A 20,956-nucleotide genomic window follows, 5' to 3' on the forward strand; every position below is an offset into this window, starting at 1 on the left:
TTATTATCTGCTATTGTATGAAAACATAACTTTCGTAGTTTCTTGTTTTGAAAATTTTTATGAATTTATTAGTTAGCTGTTATGCAAAAATAGTTAGTACATTAATAGTACATTTCTAATGTGGTAATATTTTTTTAAACTAATAAGGTAAAGGACTTTGCATTGTTTTTTAGTAAACCCTCTAAAAAAAGAAAATAAAACCAAAGGCATTCTGATATTTTTGTCAGTATTTAATGGTATTACAGCATTGCGTTTTCTTACATATATCAAATATAATTTCATAAATACATTTATATGTTTAGTCATAACTAGGCGCAGTATCGTAACATTACGAACTATTTTTCATTAAAAAATTAAAAGTTAATTATTAATAGTGGCAATAACATGTCTTTATTTACTCCTATCCGGATTCATTCTTATAACAAAAATAGTAAGCTTGCGCTCCATTTCGCATATTTCTTTGTGTTCTTTGCTTGTTACATTTTCATTTCAGTTTTAATACAATCTTAGGTAAAGTTATCCGCTGTTCTTGTCCTTCAAGTTTGATCTGCTTGGTATTTGTAATTAATTATTGGCAATTTTCTAACTGCATGGTTGATTTAGATGGGCATTCCATTTTCCATATTTCATTCAAGCTGTTGGTACAACATACAAGTCTTTTGTTCTATGTTAAAGTTAAATATATATTTTAATCTGTTTTAAAATACGTGCACTACTTAAGTGTACTTTAAAATGCAGTTTCATTAAAATTGCTTAGCGTGCTTAATACGTCTTTTGTGTGGTGCTTTGTTGGATGAAGTCCCGGTCTAGATTAAACTTCAGCATAATTCGTTGACTAGAAATTAACTTAAGTACTTAGGGCTAGACTAACATTAGATTTTAACGCTCTTGCAGTTTTCTGTTTTGGTTTTCGTGCATAAGTATTTTTTCTGATTTCTGATCAATCTTTGTTCAACATTTTGTGCTGCAGATATATTTGAGTTGTGTCGTCGAGTTTGCATTTCCAAGGCATCTTGGAAAATGTCAAGCGTTTCCTTTCTGGAAAGTAGTCAATAATTGCTTCTTTTAATTGCATGCTTGCTCCTTTTTCTTCTGCAAGCTTAAACATAAATTTTCAAATCCATTAACAATTTAAATTTGTCTTTCAAAACATTTAGCACCAAAATGATTATTCGCCAAATAAAAAATCGTAATTTCGTGTTTGATCATTTTGCACATTGTTTGGATATAGACATAGAGAAAAAACTAAGTAAATTTTGCAACAACTTTCAATCAATTTAAATTCAAAATACATTTAACTCCTATACAATACTTTGGTTTTATAGTATACATCCCGCATGAATACGCGGTTCGCAGGTTTGCAAAAAATTGAAAAACAAAGAAATCTCGATTGGAGTGAACAATACATAGTGTTTTGCGCACTTGGACGCACTTACTTATAACATCACAAAAAATTAAACATACACTTTAGATGGTAGGGCATAATTTAGGTGACACTTTTGTATCCTAAACTAACTCATTTTAGTCCGCAAAAATGATGCCTAGCCTATCTCTCCAATATTATTATATTCTTTGCGCTTGATTGATTGCTTTCAAAATGCAATAACTCGTGTGTGGTGTGTGTAGCTTTAGTAGGTTTGATTGCGAGTAAAGGTTGCTTGTGGTGGCTAGGAAACGACTTTTACGTGGTGTACGTGCGGATGACATCCCGGATGACCGCGCGGCACAGCGGGCACTGGCCACCGCCCGCTCCGCGCCACTGCTCGATGGCGCAGTCGTAGCACATGCACATGTGGCCGCACATGTACAGCACCGAATCGATGGGGTTCTCGTAGCAGATGGTGCACTCGGCACTCGAATCGGTGCTCTGCTGGTCGCTCAAACTATCCTTCCACTTGTTGGCCGCGTTATTTGTGCTTTTGGCAACGGGCTGTAAGGGGAAAACCATTAGTACATTGTTGGTATTCAAATGTTTAAGCTTTGTGACTACTTACCTCAATGTACTGGCTGCTGGTGGTGCTGATTAGGGTGCCGCTGGAGCAGGCTCCGGCCAGAATGCCACTGGAGGTCACCGTGGCCGAGGGCCTGGCCGCCAGTTGTCCATTGATATCGTGCGAGCTGCTCGCCGGCGGCAGGTTCACCACCAGTACGGTGCCGCCGCCATTCGGCTGAATCTGTAGGATGTCTCCGTTGGAGGGCATGCTGATCATACGGCTGCCTCCTCCCGCGGAGGCCAATGTGCTCTGGGAGGGATGATGCTGCAGCAGCTTGGCAGTGGCTCCGGCATTCAGACTGCTCATCGACTCGGTCATGGGCAGCATCCGGGAAGTGGAGGCAGCATTGCAGGCGGATGAGCTGGTGGCATTCACTTGCGGCTGCGATGGGTAGGCCACCATGTTGGGCAGCTGCTGGCGGAACATCCTCAGCGACTGCGTGGAGCCGTAGACGTCGAGGAAGGCCCACAGCTGGAGGGACTGGTCCACATGCATCACCACCACAGCGGGCCCGTTGTTCTTGCTGATGCTCACCTCGCCGTTGGGCGCCACAAAGAAGGCAATCTCATCGCCACGCTGAGGGGCAGCTGCTATGTCCTTGCTGACCACCCAGTACTCGGGGCGATCCAGCAGAAAGTCCGAGTCATTGGGCAGGTCGGAGGGCTGCAGCATGGCCGGATTGCAGGAGGTGAGACCCAAGGCCAGGGCGCCCACGTACATCTGCTCCGTTTTCAGGACCTGCACAATCAGCTTCTCGCCAATGCGAATGGGACGGGCGGTGAAGACATATCCCTGACAGAAATCGGACTCCGTGCGAGAGGCCACAAAGCGATCCTGCGAGAGTCGCACATTCCGGCCCTTGGTGTTGTGGAAGGGTACGGGTATGAGTCGTCCGTTGGCATTGTACCGCAGCGGTGGCAGTCCGTTCGCCAGGTCGTGGGCTATGGCCGCCTGATCCACACTGACCACGCTTCCGCCTCCATTGCCAGCCAAATGCAGCGACTGTAGCGATGGCATCACATGCCGCTCCAGATCGTGCTCGATGTGTGCCCCAGTGTGTCCAGGCAGGGATCTCCTCGACTGCTGATGCGGGTGATGGGGATTCAAGGATGCTGTTTCCACGTGCTGTTGCTGCTGGGCGACCACAGCTCCGGTTGGCATCGCCGCCGCCGCCGTTGGCTGCTGCTGGTACATGTAAATGCGCGAGTCCAGGAACTCAATGCCCGTGCAATTGCCATAGATATCGATCACAGTCCACAGCAGGCTTCTCGTATCAATGCCCGATAGTATCACACCCTTCTCCTCGTTGTTTATCCCATAGATCACATCGCCAGCTCCGTTCACAAAGTAGTACAGGATGTTGTCCTTCTCGCAATACTGCTCGTGCAGGGCCTTGGCCCAGAAACCGGGCCTGTTCGTCAGATCCGGACAGGCGTACTTGGGCAGCGTTCCCTCCAGCGTGACAGGATCGTTGCTGGTGAACCCAAACCGAATGCCGCCATTCCAGTTGTTCGAGATTTCCGCAAACTTCACGCAGATCCTCTCGTTGATGCGCACCGGACGGGCGGAGAAGGTGATGGCCCGGCAGAAGCTCTCGAAGCGGCGTGCCAAAGTTCCGTCCCGCGAAATCCGGATGTTGTCGCCATGCACGGTGTGGAATTGCAGCGGAGGTAGGTTATTGGGACCAGGACACGAGGAGGGCGAGCGGCGAACTGAAATAGTAAACAAGAAATATTAAGTTAGTTAGGATTTAGATAAACTGGGTATTCTAATCATTTATATTTTAATTTACATATATTAATTCTAACCACTAAATGCATACAAAAAAGCTACACAATTAATTAATTTAACCACTTTCTGCATTTCAAACGTTATGAAATTTTAATTTTTTCCCAGCTTTAGTTTGTATACTTTGATGTGGGAAATGTAGGTATAATTTTCTCCCATTAATCTTTTACTTCGCATTCAACAAAATGCTGCCTTCCCACAGCTCCCGTTTATCTATTAGTTACATCTTTTGTCATATTGTTTTAAAATCTTTTTCCCAATGCCAGTTCCCCCGCGTCGAGTTACGCATCTTCAAAAAAGAAATGTCTATGTGTTGGTCCAGGTAGCCGAATATTAGACCATGTGCTAGCTATCGAATTACGCAGAATCTTACTGGGCGAGTCAATAACCCCCAACCCAAAATACCCAAATTTAGTTGGTTTTCGAGCACAAGGCACGTGACTGGATTGAAGACTATTATTGAACTATTGAGTTTGGGGATCCGCGTTGCATTTGAAAAATGTGGTAAATGCCTTGACAAAAACGATCAACAGGCCGACTCGAAAGGATTTGTCATGGTTATCTTCAGCTGCTGGCACTTTTTCTTGGAAAACCCAAGCAGACAAAAGAGCAAGAACTACTTCAAGGAATTACAAATATTGGTATATGTTATTGCTTAAAGAGTTTATTTTTTTATACAATTGTATGAAGCTAAGATGAAGTTTTAAATGCTTCAGCTGGCTTTAAATTCTTTTCAATTATATAGACACAAAGGAATTCTTTAAATATACTCCCGAAATTGGCATAATTATTGCACCTTGCAAATCCACGTATTTCAGCAGCTGCTGACAATTACAGCAGAAGACAGGGAAAAAGCCTATAACCAATCCATATGGCCATATAAATAATTACACGAATAGTCTTAGGATGGCGACAGGTTTCTCCTCAGGTCTCAGGTCGGTGCAATGCCCAACATCACACGATTCCGGCGGCATGCCAACAGTTGTGTTGAAAAAGCATAAGCCCAGTTTATAAGAAACCGAAACCCATGGCGAAAAGGACCTGATGTTGATGGTGATTACCATGTTGATATGCGGCGCGTGGCACTGGAGATCAATGCGTTTGCTTTGGAGCGGCATGTGGCAGCTGCTGTCCTTTTTCCCTTGTTTCTTGATGCCCTTCTTTTCTGAAATTTTGCCTTTGTGCCGGGGAAGAAATAGGACTGGAAGGCCAGAAGAAAGAAAGCAGCTGTAGCTGAATGGTTGGAACAGGTAAAACAACCCCTAAAGAGCGTCGTCTGTCCCCGTTTTTCGAGGGTAGTTTTCAACGTTTTCGATCGCTCAGCTCAGGGGTTGTTGCAGTTCCACCAGTCTGCACAGTCTGCAGCTGTTCAAATTTCCAAAAAACACTGCAAGACAGATACAAGATACAAATGCTTTTGGGTTCGGCAAGGGCAAGATTCCCTGTGTGTCTTTGGGGTTGAAATTTAATCCTAAGCCAGGGCCAATGACTTGCACACGAAATCTGTACTGTCTGCTGGCTGCTTCCCGAAAAATCCAATCCTCAAGTGCTTCCGCAGCAGGAAGTGGAAAGGGAGCACCAGCTTCCGGTGGCTCTGGCTCCCATTCTTGATGGAACTCAAGGAGTAGGAGAAGAAAAAAGCGGGATCCAAAGACCAACCATCCATATTTATGAAGTGACCGCGACGAGGAAGTAGGAAATCACGTACTACGCATATACGTGTATTGGATTGGGCCTATTAGCTGCAGGATGTTGTCGTCGCACTACTCACTACTAGCCTGGCCTGGCCAACTAACTGGCGACGCCTACTTTTTATCGGCCCAGACCCAGACAGTCGTCGGTCAATGGATGGAATTGCGCAGCCATGAATGAATGAAATACTCGCTTTTTCCTTGAAGTCCCAGTCCCAAGTCGAAACGGTGCTTCAAAGACGCGTCTATACTTTCAATTAGCCTGGCCAGTGGCCACAATTAATTAAGTGCAGCGATTGTCTTCGCTCGAGGCCTTAATGATGATCTTCCCCCCATAATAACTAATTGTATTAAATATATAAACGAGAGACTTGTTGTTGGGAAAGTTGACGAGAAAAACAATGGCTTGAAAGCTATCATAAAACAACCAACGTCATATTAATTAAGTAAATTACATTGGCTAGGGAAAAATTGTAAGGAACAATAATACACATTTTCCGGATATGTTTTTTTTAAATAAATTGATATATTTTTGGCTCTATGAATAGACTCTCGGAAATAAATGGCTTTAAAGTAAAGCTTTAAAGTGAAATCTTGAATATGTTTGGCAAAGATTGCGGCTATAAATAGTCAAGATTTATTTATTGAATCATTTCAGCTTAACCTTCTTGTATAATTGGTTAAGTATTTTCCCAGGCCCTCTGATCATGGACCTAATACTGATCGTCAAATTTCGACATAATTTGGCCAACTTACATCTGGAGATGAAAAGTTCAGACTTTCGGTGGTCACGGATGCGTTGTTTGGAGTTTGCCGCTCTGCCGAAAAGGTTCCCAAACGGTGAAAACGAAGCATCAGCAGCATCCGATCGACTGCAAACGATCTTTTGCAGCAGTTGCAGGCAAATTTTCGTAGTTTGCCAAAAAGGAAAACCTGATTTACCGTTCGCCGCGGTTCGGCGACGTCTTTTGGATTCGCCACCACCAGCGCAGCGAGCTATACCAAAAGCAAAACATTTCCCACGCTGAGCACTCTGGGCAAAAATCAAACACAAACACAGTAGAGACAATTCCCACGACTCCAAATTTGTATATATAGGAGATATATAGTAACTTTGCGGCTGCCGAGCATCGAAAACCTGTAACAAGCCTCGGTAATTGCGAGAAGAGAGTGCGGAGTTCGGATCTTCCCGAATCTTTGGTTGGAATTGGGGAACTGGAGAAGCTGCAGCTGCATCTGACCGATTGAGCGGGTGGAAAATGTGAAAATCATGCAGGTGTCATAAAACAAAAAAAAAAGAGAGAAAAAAAAAAAAAAAAAAGAAATCAAAACCAGTGAGGCAATCTGCGATTGTGATTGTGCCGGCCATCGTTAGGCGAAATCATTCTAACGATCCGATGAAGAGATCTCCTCCAAACATTCAAAATCCCATTGAACAGACGTCATTAGATTTCGATTGGCACTCGTGAGTCGAGTTGGCGATCATTAAAGACAGATTATCTTGATGTCTGAATAAAGGCTTACAAGGGGGATCTTATGTGAAGCTGAGCTCGGATCGAATGTAACGATCGGTTCTAACAAATCACTTAAAAGTGAATTAATTTGGTGGCATTAAAACAATAGCTTTGAGTTTAACTCCAACCATAAGCAAAAATCGATAGAGATTTATATTGTTTAGTCAGTTTTAAAGTTTTCATTATGATTAGGAATAAAAAAATAAATCAAAAACTTGCCTTTAAATGATTTTTTGTAACATTGTCTTAACACCACACCCACTAAAACTCTCCCCATTTGCAGTGATTGAGGTCACAGGTCACGTGTTGCCCCTCCCCCTGGGCTGTTCCTGTTGTTGTATGCCCACGTGCATGAGTCACGGGACGTGTACGGACAATTAACACACCAAAGGCCGTTAAATTGCACCGGAAATGCTCCATAAAAGGCGGGGCGTTCAGGGGGGAGTGTGCCGGCTTGGCCAGTGGATCAATGGATCATTTACAAATTGTATCAATTGGTCAACCATTTGGCATAAATTATCGACGTTTTGCGGGGCGGCAATCAGTCAGAACGAGTGGGTGAGTGAGTCGGATTGAGTTGGACTTAAGCTTTGACTTCCACGGGCTTGTCAATGGATCGACCCACGCCGATAAATAACTTATAAAGCGTATCTGGCCACTTCGCTCAGTGTGTTTTTATTTTCGTTTTCGAAATATCAGGGAAATAACTTGAGGAAACAGTGTGTGGGTCGTTTGTTAGATAGTTAGTTAGAGACTACGGCTGTGGGCAGAAAAGTCAGGCGTTGGTCGGAGTTTAAGATCTGAGCAAGTGTCTCTCGCCGAAAGGCTTGTAAAACAATTCTCACAGCAATAAATGCAATATTAAATTCTTGTCTTAAATATACGCAAATGAAGCTAATGAATGTTAATTAATCGCTCACAAACAAACAATTTGCGTGGGGCGGGAAAATATGAAAGTTTTTTGGCTAAAGGAAAAATAAGAAGTGAAATTGAATAATTTTTGAGACTAAAAATGAAGATGTAACTTATGTTTATCCAAATTATATTCCAATTACTGTGTTTCTTTCACTAAATATTATGGCCACTCAATTTGCCAGTTTATTGTTTGCTTAACAGCTAAATCCACTTAGTAAACCCTGTCTGCAGTGGAAAGTCCCATTGATTGGATGCAAAAACCACTTCCGTTCTGCTTGAACCGCTGACCAGTGCAGCGGAAATTGCACTCGCTGCTGGAGCGACAAACTATCTCTTCTGGTGTGGATTCCCCACCGGTTTTGCCCCTCCCGGTAACTTTAGAAGCTTAGCAACAATGGACATAGACACAGACTCTGCAAATATAATAAAAATAATTACGCAACGGAAAAGGGGCCGACTGACGACGGCGGCGTTGACAGCAATGAAACCAGAGGTCAAACTATGCCAAGTTGTTGCAACCAGTTGTTATTGTGTCTAAACAGCTTTTCTTCTTCACAAGTACATTGCACTTTTCATGCGATTAAGCGAAATCTGATACCGCACACGACATGTGAAGTAAAAATCAAAGCAATCCCAAGCAGCAGCGAGTTTAAAAATAACAATCATTAAGTATGCCACAAAAATAACTAACTAAAGGCATAAACAGAATGTAAAGCAAGAGAATAGAGATAGGAAAACCTTGTGAAATTAAAATGTCACTAAAAACTTAAAAAAAACAAGTGAGTAATCAATGCAAATGCATCAGAAAAATTCCCAGCGATACTACGTTAACCTACTCATGCAGGAAGGTCCCCAAAGACAGTTAGAGAATACAAGTAGGGTAAATAAGAAGCCCCTGAAAAACCAAACATTTGCACACCTTACAAATTGATCACACCTCCTCAATGGGTTCAATGACTTTCTATGACTTTTCTCCCCATTCGACATAAATTTTCAGCCTTTCCACGCAAACAAATTAGTTGTAAACACCCGGATGAGGAGCAGCTCCCCTTCTAATATAATTAGCCACTGAAAGGGAGAGATATGGAAAAGTGTATAGCAAAAAGGGAGGAACAAAGTTCGGGAGGGTGGGTGTCCAAATCAAATTTACATGTTTATTTTTACAAGTCTAAAAAACAACGGACCGTGTGGATTGAGAGCACCTCTCTATCGGTGCACATGATATATATAAACTCCATATACATACATAAGTATTTTTATTTGGCCGCTGAAGCATGCAAGAGGCCCCAGCCAAGAAGAACCGAACTTGTTCAACTCCGTGTAGACATAAAACCGATCTAAATATATACGCAGAGACATAAGGAAGCGTAGGGCAACATAAAACAAAACACAATAAACAAAATTGTATACACAAAGTGTTGAGGCTTTTTACAAAATAAATCTTCCATGAGTATAAAATAACATAAAGGTCTAAAAATTGTGAAAAATTATTGTATTTGCGTGGAATAGAAAACAAAATGGGTCTCAAATATATCTAAAAAACATACTTAATTAATAAGGAAGCAATTATTCTGGAGTTTTTATTGCAGTACTGTACGTTCAAGAGTCAGATACGATAAGCCCGGCTTTCTTCCGCTTTGCTTTGTTGCGCTTAGTAGGCTTGCTGTTTATCGAAGCGTTGCAATTACTGCAAAGGGCCAGTGAAGAGGTTCACATAAATGTATATAGGAGCATAGTATATAATACAGTTGATAGTTACTCCTATACGACTTGCATTTCCTCGCACATGACTGCACAAGACACCCCTCGTTTCCCCTCGAAACTCTTTTGTGTAATTAAATCACTCGAGCGTTGAGGGGGAGCCAGCAATAACAGCTACCAAAGTGAGCTGAGTGGAATGGAATGGACTTCAAGAGTAGTCTTTTGATAGAAACACATCATTATTACATTATAACATTGTAATTACAATGGCTGACAGGCAATTAAAGTGTTTTGAGCCCGGAATTCGATAGTTTTTGATGCCTCGGTAGCATTGTTATCGACTGCCTCAATAACATTTATTGTTATAGCAAAACCATGCAAATTGCCTAACATTTAGCATTTTAAATACCCCACGCAGCTGCAAAGCTGAACGAAATCTAGTTCTAGTTCCTCCTAAAATAGGTGCTCATATTAATTACATTAAAGTTCTCTTCAAAGTTTGAACCACAGACGTTAAAAAACTGAAATTAAAAAAACCCGATCTGGTCAAGATTTCAACTATGGATAGCCGAACAGCTGCTGGTGGACATGGGCATAGATTAAAGACCCGTAGGTGTTCGAACCAAGTAAAAACCAACGATGATTTATGCCTAGTAACCCGCTTAAACCCGTCTGGAAAAATTACGCCCTCCCAAAAGGCGTTCAAAATTGACCCACAGATGCCTTTGGATATCTTTCATTCCCACTTTGCTTGAGTTAATTGCAGCTGCATTTTGGGCCAGGTATGTTTGCTATACTATGATATTTTTACCTGTTGCTACCTGGATTGTGCCTTTTGTCTTGCGCCAGTTGCAACACCCTGCGGCGAAGCGTTTTTATCTAGTTTATCTGTATCTATTGGGGTGGTATGCGGTGTTATCTTTCTATAAAACAAAATGTTAACAATTCTGTACTACTTTGGGTCTTGAGGAAAATTAATACAGTGGTTATTACTATATTTTTCTCTCTCTTCTTAAAGCTCGTTATATGGTTCAATAACTGATAAACAAAAGATGTGGGTCGTGAATCGTAAGATAGGTTTTCAGAAAAAATATCTTTTTGTATACCCCCAAAAGCTTTGAACTAATATTTATACCCAATCCCAATCAGTATTCAACTACTCTTGCAAAGATAACTATTTTTTTGCACTGACCATTATCGGTAGAGCAAAATTATCAATTAGAAATAGCATTGCTTCAGCTATCAGCTTACACAACAAATTATAAACACATTTTGAAGTAAGGTGCAAATAAAATGGCCATAGAATGGGTGACACATTTAGATGACCTCATGAGGGGAAAAAACAACTAAAAAAAAGTACTCAAGGGATGAAGAAGACGTAAAATGGGGGAAATCGCAACAGATGTTCAAAACTTGAATGTATGGACATACTACAACTGCGGTCAACCTAAAATAATTATTTGTAAGGATTAGAAAAATGGTAAATTTAATGTGGTCTAAACGAAATTCTTTAGAAAAATGAGCAGAAATGTATTAAACTAGATCATTTTGATATGAATGTATTTAGCCCTAACTATTTTTTTACCGTCTCTGTATGTATATATCAACTCCCTTTGGGGGTGTGTACTTCTATTTACGGCTGATATTTACTTGTGGCCAATAACCGAAGGTCGCGCGACATTATGCCCAATAATAAGACGCTCAAAGACGAGTTGGCAGCGCTCAATTGCAAACACACGCACAACACAAGTCAAACTCAAACCAACAACCATTTCGAAAAGTAAACCGTGAGAAGCTAAGTAAAAGCCAAGAGCAGATAAACTTTTTAGCCAAGCAAACGTGGCATGCCAACACACAACAACAAGAAGACAACAAACTACAAAATGTAATAGAAAATGCAGGTAAAAAAAAGCAAAAGCAGCTGACGCCGTACACAACAACAAAGTAATTTCATTGATTACCGATAGGCAACGCACGTTCAAATCAAACGTATTGGAAGCCGCCACACAAAACATAAACATATGAACATAAACCATCCGAAGCTTAAACGCTCAGCAGAAGCAGCTACAAAAACTCCAACTTCAAAGCCACACCTCTTCCTCTTTTCTCTTCTCCTTCTTTTCGCTCGATCCTCCTTCTGCTTCTTCTTCTCCTGCCGTTGATCGTTATTTTTTTGCGTTTTGTATTTGCTTTTGGTTTTACCGATGGCGGCAACGGCGCTTCGCTTACATTTCTAAGTAATAGCAAAAACAAAAACAATCGCTGAATGAGGCAGATGCAAAAACGGTGGTGTTCAGAAAAATACAACCATAAGAAGTTGTAAGAGCAAAATTTCTTCAAAAAAAAAACCCAAATACGCAAAATGATTTGATGGATTGATTTGAATTAATTTTAGAATGCATTTATGAAATTTAATTTGAATACACTGCTAGCAATTCATGTAACGGATGAGTCTATAATAAATTTCACTTATGTTATAAGTTATATTTTTGCGAACACAACTGTATACAGGAGGCAAGTTCAAAAAAACGAAAAAGAAGTAAAAGACGCTTGCCTATGCGTCATTGGTTTTACTTTGCTTTGCTTCGACTGATTTGGCCAAAAGAGAGCAAAAAAGCCGAGAATGCAATTGAGCCAAAGCCAAAAAGAGGTTGCGTTGTTGCTTTAAGCTTTTTCTCAGCTGCTTGCAACCAAAACAAAAACAAAGGAACGAAATTCTCCTGCCCAGATAATCGTTATGATAAAATTGGGAAAATTGCTTTGGTTGGTATTTTCTGCATCTCGAGGTTCCCGATCTTCTTGATCAATTTGTGGTTACTTGGGGAATAGTTATTTTCGACGCGATTAAAAAATTCAGTTTTTGAGAACTGACATTTCCGGCGAACAAGAAGTCGGGGGTCGAGGTTAAATTCTGCCGAAGAAGCCTTGGGAGAATTTCAAATTTAAGTTTGTTTCGGCATTTTCTGCTTCTATGTAGTCAAAAATAGTATTACTATTACAATAAGCGAACCGAGCGTGCCATTTCAAGCATTTAGTCATTAGCTTTTGTTTCAAACAATCACAGTCTGTTCCGTTTTTTGCTTTTATCTTTCTTTATTTGTTATTGTTCTTGAGAAGCAAAATGCTAATGTCTGCATAAATTGTTGCGGCTGGCTGTGTTTTCTGCTTATTTATCTTTGCCGCTTTAATTAACTGAAAGCATGAATGAGCGATAGGTCAGACCACATGCTAATATTATGTGGGAATCACTTGAGATCAATGAATTATGTATTTAAAGTATTTTCGCACGCTGTAATTATATATACTTGAAGGAGTTAGTGGTGGGACTCCACGCAGGAAGCTTTCTAATTAAAAATCTGGCTAGGGCTTGATTTCTGTAAGTCAAACTAAAAAAAGGCTTGTTCGATTTGTTTTTTGGAAACCACTCCTTTAAAGCCTTTTTGTCATGAGTGTTTTTTAGGTTTACTTTAAGAAATTTCAAAGTATCCAATGCGATTTCTACCAATATTTTTATCCCTTTCCCAACATATCCTTAATCCGATTTTTAGTCTTTTACTAATGCGACTACTAACCCAATCCGAAGCGCTTCTTGATCTTCTTGAGCAAGTGCATCTTCTTCTTGCTGGAGAGCTTGTCCTTGGTGCTCATGAGGAGCTCATTGCTCTCCAGAGCTAGGACCTGGGCGGCCTGCTGGGCGGGAGTGGGCATGGCGTTGTGGAGCTGCTGCATCTGTTGCAGGTGCTGCAAGTGCTGCTGGTTTTGGTGATGCTGCTGCTGCTGCGAATGGAGGTTCAGGCGAGGATGGCTGCCTTGCATGTAGTTGACTGGTATATCCGATAGACCCATGGTAATGGCTTTCTTGGTGTTGATTGAAACTCTTTCAATCGAACTAAACGAACTCGCGAACTGCTAGCGAAAATCCAGAAGCTACTTGCGTATTTTATTTGGCATTAATTTAACGTAAGAGTTCTTCGAATTTGGTGTTTTCCGTTAAAACATTTTGAATTTGGCTGGATTTTGTTTGCGCGCAACGGGAACAAACGGAACGAAACGAACGAAACACATAGACCGACGACGACAAACTCCCGGATCCAACCTTTCGCTGCGATTTTTCTACAACAAATAAAAGGTGCTGCGGCCTTTTATAGCCTCGCACCAGCTCAGAAACGCTCGCTCTCGAACTCTCTCCCACGACTCCGACGTCGCTGCCGCTAGGAAGCAAACGAGAGAGCCAGCCAGAGAGCAAGCAATGTTAGACGCCTCTCTCTGGCAGCTGTTTCTTATTTACTATGGTTTCGGTCTCTTTTTGTGCCTGCCATTCGCGTGTATTGAGCCTCCCCTATAACGTACCTTTTTTACCTTTACCTTTCTGCACCTTGATCGGGCAGTCCTCATCTTCTTCTCCTGCTGTTGCTTCTCCTGTTGATTTTGTTGTTGCTCTAGGCCTGCATTTTAGTTTTTTTTTGGCCAAACTGCTCTGATCTCCACTAACTGTTGTTCTTGCGCCTATGTGTGGAAGTGGTTAAGTGTGTGTAGTTCAGCCAGGTTCAAAGCAATTCTTTCTTTTTCGGAAAGGTTATATGGTCTATCTGGCCTGACTCATATAGTTGCGAAACTATTTAAATTGCCCTAATGCTTTTGATCGTGAACTTTGCGGGTCTTCAGATAAAATGATAGCTAACATACAGTAGCGGTCAAAATAATCTGTCTATGATCTGCGATACATTGCGTCTCATTTGTTAAGCTTTAGACTATGTGGTCAGCAGGACAACTGCCGTATGGCGTCTGATCATCCTTTATTCTTTATGGATGCCACGCTGCCGTTGATGCAGGATAATAATTGCGCTGAGTGCTCCCCATCTTCATCCTTGTCCTTTTTGTCCTGCATCAGCAGACGGATCCGGACAGACCTCACAGCAGATGCAATTTTTAAGATCGGAAGGGATCACAACGCATCAGAAAGCATTTAAATTTTGATATTAAAGTGGAAATGCATATTCAGCATCCTGGCAGCAGGCGTGCGTCCTGGAAATACATCTGCTGCTGCTGCTTACCCGATTTCCCCCTCCTGCTCGCCCAGTTTGCGAAAATGCAAAAAAGGTCGGGGAAGGTGATGTTGGCGAAACAGGAACCGGCAAACATCGAGGGGCTAAATGAGACCATCGAACAAACCCAAAAATGTCAAGGGATACAGTGAATATCGTAATTGTAATTATTTTTAGATTATTTATTTTGATTTAAATGAAAATGGCTCCATACTGTATTATATCCATAATTGTACTTATATGTCTTACGATTTGTTGTCATTGAATTTATAAATATAAAAGGCAAGAACAAACAAATTGGTCTGTTCTTTGTAATAGGAATTTTTTTTAAATTTAGAAATACATGGACATATTCCGGCCAAGACTCCATTTTAGTAGTATTCGGTATGGATGCCCACTGTACCCAACCTGAACATCATCGAAAGGTGTCCATCTGCGGTTGCAGTTGGAAAAGGACATGAAAAAGGGTTTGCTCTACTGTAGTTTGCATCCCCTCGCTGCCCTTGCCATCGATTCCATTCCATTCTGTTTGTTTGCCAATTCCAGGTGTAAATTCATAGCAAAAGATACAGACACGGGTAGAAAGGGATTTTGAAGGAGGAGAAAGAGGAAGCCAACCGACCACGTGCCAGGTTAAAAAAATGGAGATGGGAAAAAAGAGACGTGCGCCAGTTGCCTTGGCTGATAAGGTTGCTCTACTTCTTGTGATCGGTTCGAACTCCATTTACGATTATGTTTTTTTTATATATTCATATTTTGCCAGCAAACATCTGCTTCCATTTGCATATCTCGCCTTGATGGGGGAGATATCTACCGTCTGCTTTTTGTGTTTGTTTGCTCCCCCCTCAAAGTATTTTGTGGTTAAATTTAGAATTTGGCACATGTGCCCCACCAAGTTCCCTGGTACAGTGCAATTTTTTGTATCCCAGTTTGGTCTCCCACGAACATCTGGCTTAAGAATATATATCGTCTTCGTTTTGGTATAAGTTTCTCCTTAGACCCGCATTTACCTTGGCCTCACAATTGTTTTTTCGCCCTTTGTCTCGGAAATGTCACAGAGATTTACCTTTCGGACAGTTCCTTAACCCAAGATCCCTGCTGCTATTCGAAATCTTTGTCTATGGAGAATTGACCTAGGCAGGCGTTTAATGAAAATGCCAAATGATAATTTTGCACGGCAAGTGAGTAGATTCAAGTCCCCTTGCATTTTTCAACCGAAAACAAGCATAGGAAAGTGGTTTAACTGTGCAGTTCTTAGTTTCACATATTTATTTATGAAAACGGCGGTCAAAAATAATTCTCACCTTTTATAGAGTGGAAATCTTAAGGCTTATGGCATTTTTAAAAGTTCCACCTTATAAGATAACAAAATCACACACCGTTCGTTCATATGGCCTAATAAAAGTTATAAGATAAAAATACAATTTACCCAAATGGTGTCTTTTGTGGCATTTCCAAACACATATCATATCCATGGTACTCTTATCATAACTAGCTCCCTTGTGATCGAGCTGTAAGCAAATGTTTTGCGACTGCCTTCACCTTGGGAACCTTTAAGTCATTTATCTATTACCGATAAATATAGATGTGAGTACATGGACGGCTATAATTGAATAGTTTTCAATCAATCGAATAAAAAACTAATTAAAATATTTCTAAAAATATTCAAAAATATTGTATACTACGGTAACAGTTCAAGTGGGCCAAAGATAAGTGTGAGGACATAGATTGGTAATTATCAGAATAAAATGAACAATTTATTCAATGAAATAAGTAAATGGGTAAAGTAAATGGCCGAAAAGATATAACAAATTGGCAGCTGTCGAAACAAAGACAGCTGAGAATTTCTCGGCTCTCCACATCGATCGGCGATAACCGATCAATATACACATAATTAAGTAAGAACTGTGGCAAATGCCAATGTTTAATTAGAAAACGACATATGCAAACGGGTCACAGAAGGCAGAAGGCATTGAAGTCGGAAGGAAAATAAAAGGGAAAGGACTCAGCCAGGCCAGGGAAAAAGGAGCTGAAGGAGCAGTTGTGGAATTTCGTATATACATACATACATATATATATATATATATATATATATACTAATCCAGAGGACACAAAGGAGAATTGAAGAGAACGGAAAACCCAAAATCGAATTGCGCAAGCACTTGAGAACTCAAGAAATGGATAAGATTGCCTAAAGTTTGTATGTACTACCAGTCTCCAGCGATCGAGGCATATACTAGTATGCAGACAGCATAAATGGCAGCACAAGCCAAACTATTTATCTTTAATAAGAAGGGTTTTAAAATTTATGTTTAAATGTCTGGGCTAAAAACACCATGATCCTTAAAAGATTACATAATTTTTAAGAGCAGTTTATAAGTTTTAATTTTATATTCATTTATAAATTGAATATTAAAAAAATGCATAGTCCAGATATTCTCGTAAAGAACTCTGACTTGTTTTATACTTTAAAGAAACTGTGCCACCTTTTTTGCGATACCTGCGTCAGCAGTTGGTTTCATCCCGAAACTCTGATCAAGATCTAACAAAAGGAAACTCAATCGGAACATGGGGATGAATTTGGCAACTGCAACTGCAACTTCCACATCCACTTCCCATTTCCGCATCCTCATGTGCGTACGCTAATCAAATATCAACATCGCCCAGGAATAACCGCCAAATGAAACACATGCGAGGGAAGCTGCTCTCCGTTAGAGAAATGTGCCCGAGTGCTGGCCAAATGTTTGCCTTTTTCGGGGGGTTTCGGCTTTCACAGTTTTCGAATTGCAGTATTTCCCGCCTGTAAAATGGAAAAACTCCCTCGTCCCAAGGAAAAACGCAAGATCTTTACGGATACTCCGAAACAAACAGGACATTTGGCAAGTCATAGAGAGATAGTGAGGCTCCTGGCGGGTTTTCGACCCACAGCATGTGTCCTTTTCTCAGGGTCAGGGTGTAACCAACCACTCGGTTCGGTTATCTTACCTGAACCAAGCGCATATTGGGGTTTACTTATTCTCTTCTGTGCCTTTGTGCGATCCTTCGTCCTTTCTTGCGCCCATTTTTGTGAGAAATCATTGCCATAAACTCTATAATTTATTGTCTACAGCTGCATGGGCATCTAATCGAAGCTGATTCCATTTGATGGAGGCCCCTATATGACGATGTAGTAAGCAGGTATCTTCGGCCCATGTAACCCCCGGTTCAATACACCTGTAAAGGTAAGATGCCCATCACGTTAAAGTTCGCGCCCTAGAATCAGAGTCCTTTGCCTGAGGAGGTTTGTACCAATTTGGTTTTTTGACTTTTCGGACTTTTAAGCACTTACGAGATTTCCTTGTTGTGTTGTGATGATGGCATGAGAATCTCAACAAAATCTATAAATATTTTATTTATCCCTAAAAACTGAATTCTCCCTAATAATAATCCAAAAATCTTCAATAACGATGTACGAAAATATACTAAATACATATACTATTTCTTTTTAACCTAAAAAGGTTTTTGAGTTTTCAGGAATAAAAAATTATTGTTAGTTTGTTATGATGAAGAGTCTTGAGAAACTCAGAAAAATCAATCCGAGATATGTCCCTAATAATTAATAGGGAAACCTTGCAAATATGTAAATACTTAAATTCTAACTATTTAAAGAAATTTAAAAACTTTTTTATATTTGTACTAAGGCATAATGTCAAAGCTTACTAAATATACATTCTATTTATTATATGCATGCTTTATTATATTTTGTTTTTATATTATTAATACATTTATACTATGTATTTATATTTCATATACATATAGAGTGCACGCATATACGACTGTTACTATAATAGATGCATATTTATTAAAGTTTTTTAAACACACCAACTTATCTCAGTTATAAACTGTGACTATTTGTATTTGGGAACAATAGCGTCGGAGCTGATAAACGTTATTATACTAAAAAATGTTTATTAGGCACAAAGAACAACACAAGACCACAGCTTTTCTATATAACCCGAATTAAATCCATTTCTCTTGCAAACGTAGAACAGACTTCCTAGGGTATGGACATCATGTACGCGAGCAGATCGATAGAGTCTATGGCCACCATGCCAATGATTCAGTTGCAGTGCAAAGGACCCAATGGATCGGGTCCTGACTGGGTGCCCTTAAAACAGGATTGGAAAAGTAGGTGGTGCACCCTTCCTGCTTGCTATATTGAAGATTTGGCGGGACGAATAGATGCTTTCGAAACTAGAGAAAGTGATGTCTTTGTGGTGACATTTATGAAAAGCGGTACTACATGGATGCAAGAGTTGGCCTGGCTTTTGCTAAATGATTTGGATTTTGAACGGGCTAAGAGCAGTTACCCATTTCATCGAAGTCCTTTTTTAGAGTAAGTGTAGTGAATAGTCAATTTTAAAGCTGAGTTTTTAAAAAATGTTCTGTAGATACTCTGCCATTAACCCTGTGGTCGCTATAGATTCTGTAGCTATGTGCAATCAAATTCAGGATAATTCCCGTCTGATTAAATCCCATTTGCCTGCCCAACTTCTTCCGAGAGAAATCTGGAAACACGGCCGTAAGATTATCTATGTGGCGCGTAACCCCAAGGATGTTGTGGTTTCTTCATACCACCAAATGAAGGGCATGCACTATTCGGAGGGCAGCTTAGACGATTTCGTGGAGTATTTCATTGCTGATAAAATTATGTATACATCTTTTTGGGCACACGTTATTGACTTTTATAAAATGCGCAATGAGGAGAACGTTTTCTTTGTGACCTATGAGGATATGTCACGAGACCTTCAAGATGTGGTCAAGCGATTATCGCGCTTTTTGAATTGCAAAGATCTGAGCAACAGTGAAATGGAAAAGCTCTTAAATCACCTGAGTTTTAAAAACATTAAAGGTTAGTTAAACAAAAAATTGGCTTGGAGTAAATAATACTTAAACCATTCTACTTTTAGAAAGCAAGTTTGGTAATCCCACTGGTTTCATAAAAACTCTTCGAAAAACTACTGACGATTTTGAGTAAGTCTCACTTTCTCAGTTGACACTTAAAACTAATCATAATTTTGTGTGTAGATTTATGCGGCGCGGAATTGTCGGCTCGTACAAGGACGAATTAAGTCTTGAACACAAGGATAAGATTGATAAATGGACAATGAGTGTTCTCGAAGAGCATGGATTAACTGAATCCGACATTTTTGGGGAATTTTAAGAATGTATCTATTTAAAATAAAAATAAAGTAGGTTTTACACCTGTATAAAAGAAAACTATCGGCATGAGCACGATGAAGGCGAGTGGGATCAGTATAAAATAAAACAATCGGCATGAGCACTAAGAAGGCGAGTGCCATCGCTTGGGGAACAGCTGTTCGGCTGTGGTGGGAAGGTCACAAACCTTATTGGAATGCCCATAGTTTTTGATTCATAGGCGAGCCGAGCTTATAACTGTTATGCTGAGTACTAGAACTGAATTATTATATTGCCAATACCCATTTAACAGATGCCTGAAAACATACCCCCTAGCCAAGGTGAATTTCGACCGCTTAATATTCCATTCCATGAGAACATATTATTATAAGCTTTGGTTACTTACCGATTTTACTAGCCGACTGACCCATTGCTTAATTAAAATCACAAACGCGGTGTTTTGCTTTCCGAAAGGCACAAGAACAGAAACAAATGCTACAACTAGGACACACACAACTCATTTGGCATTGAATTTTCGCGTGGCCTCAGCCCCCGGAAACTTTCTATTCTACTTTTTCCGTAATCCGATCATTTGCTACTGGCAGACTAGCTTATGTACGGAATCATTGTCGGTAATTGCGTTGCATTATAAAGCTGTTTAATTGTTATTTTTATTGAGCAGAGCTGCCGGTTGCAAGGCTTTTTTCAGTGTGACCGCGCTTAAGTTCGAATTTTACTTACAAAATATATTATCGTGCTCAGAAAAATATACCAAACAATATTTTTAAATATTTCAATTATAGGTTCTTTTAGAACGATTAAGCAATCAAAGTTTACAACATTATTTTTGATATAATTAAGTTTATTTGAATTAGTTATGCCTGCACTTATTATTGTATAGTACGTATTAGCACTATTTAAAAAAAAAAAAATCAAAAACCAATCATCTGAACTTAGTTTTATTTTTTTAAGATTAGTTCTAATAATTTTCAATTTGAAAAAGTTGAAAAATTCAATGAGAACATATTATTTTGGCAAATCATGGGACCAAAAAAAATGGGACTTTAAACGAAAGATTTTTCAGCTGTGCTTGCTACAGTATTTTTTCTACCACTCTTCAGTATTATCGC

The 20,956-nt window shown here is 40.1% G+C and overlaps 2 protein-coding genes across 3 annotated transcripts; one reads left to right on the plus strand and one right to left on the minus strand.

Moving 5' to 3' along the window:
- Positions 1-190: 190 nt before the first annotated feature.
- Positions 191-20,528, minus strand: LOC128258086 (protein neuralized). 2 transcript variants are annotated; one of them, XM_052989499.1, is made up of 3 exons: positions 20,233-20,528; positions 1,995-3,706; positions 191-1,930 (listed from the first exon to the last, which is right to left on the minus strand). In XM_052989499.1, the coding sequence occupies exons 1-3, from the start codon at positions 20,255-20,257 to the stop codon at positions 1,682-1,684; spliced, it is 1,986 nt and encodes a 661-aa protein (XP_052845459.1). In that variant the 5' UTR covers positions 20,258-20,528; the 3' UTR covers positions 191-1,681. The 2 variants fall into 2 exon arrangements, with proteins under 2 accessions (XP_052845459.1, XP_052845450.1); XM_052989490.1 differs by lacking the exon at positions 20,233-20,528 and adding an exon at positions 13,176-13,710.
- Positions 18,666-19,858, plus strand: LOC128258095 (sulfotransferase 1 family member D1-like). Its single transcript, XM_052989512.1, has 4 exons — positions 18,666-19,023; positions 19,079-19,539; positions 19,598-19,661; positions 19,716-19,858. The coding sequence occupies exons 1-4, from the start codon at positions 18,692-18,694 to the stop codon at positions 19,849-19,851; spliced, it is 993 nt and encodes a 330-aa protein (XP_052845472.1). The 5' UTR covers positions 18,666-18,691; the 3' UTR covers positions 19,852-19,858.
- Positions 20,529-20,956: the final 428 nt, after the last annotated feature.

The sequence above is a fragment of the Drosophila gunungcola genome, chromosome 3R (assembly GCF_025200985.1).
Source record: "Drosophila gunungcola strain Sukarami chromosome 3R, Dgunungcola_SK_2, whole genome shotgun sequence".
Classification (NCBI taxonomy): domain Eukaryota; kingdom Metazoa; phylum Arthropoda; class Insecta; order Diptera; family Drosophilidae; genus Drosophila; species Drosophila gunungcola.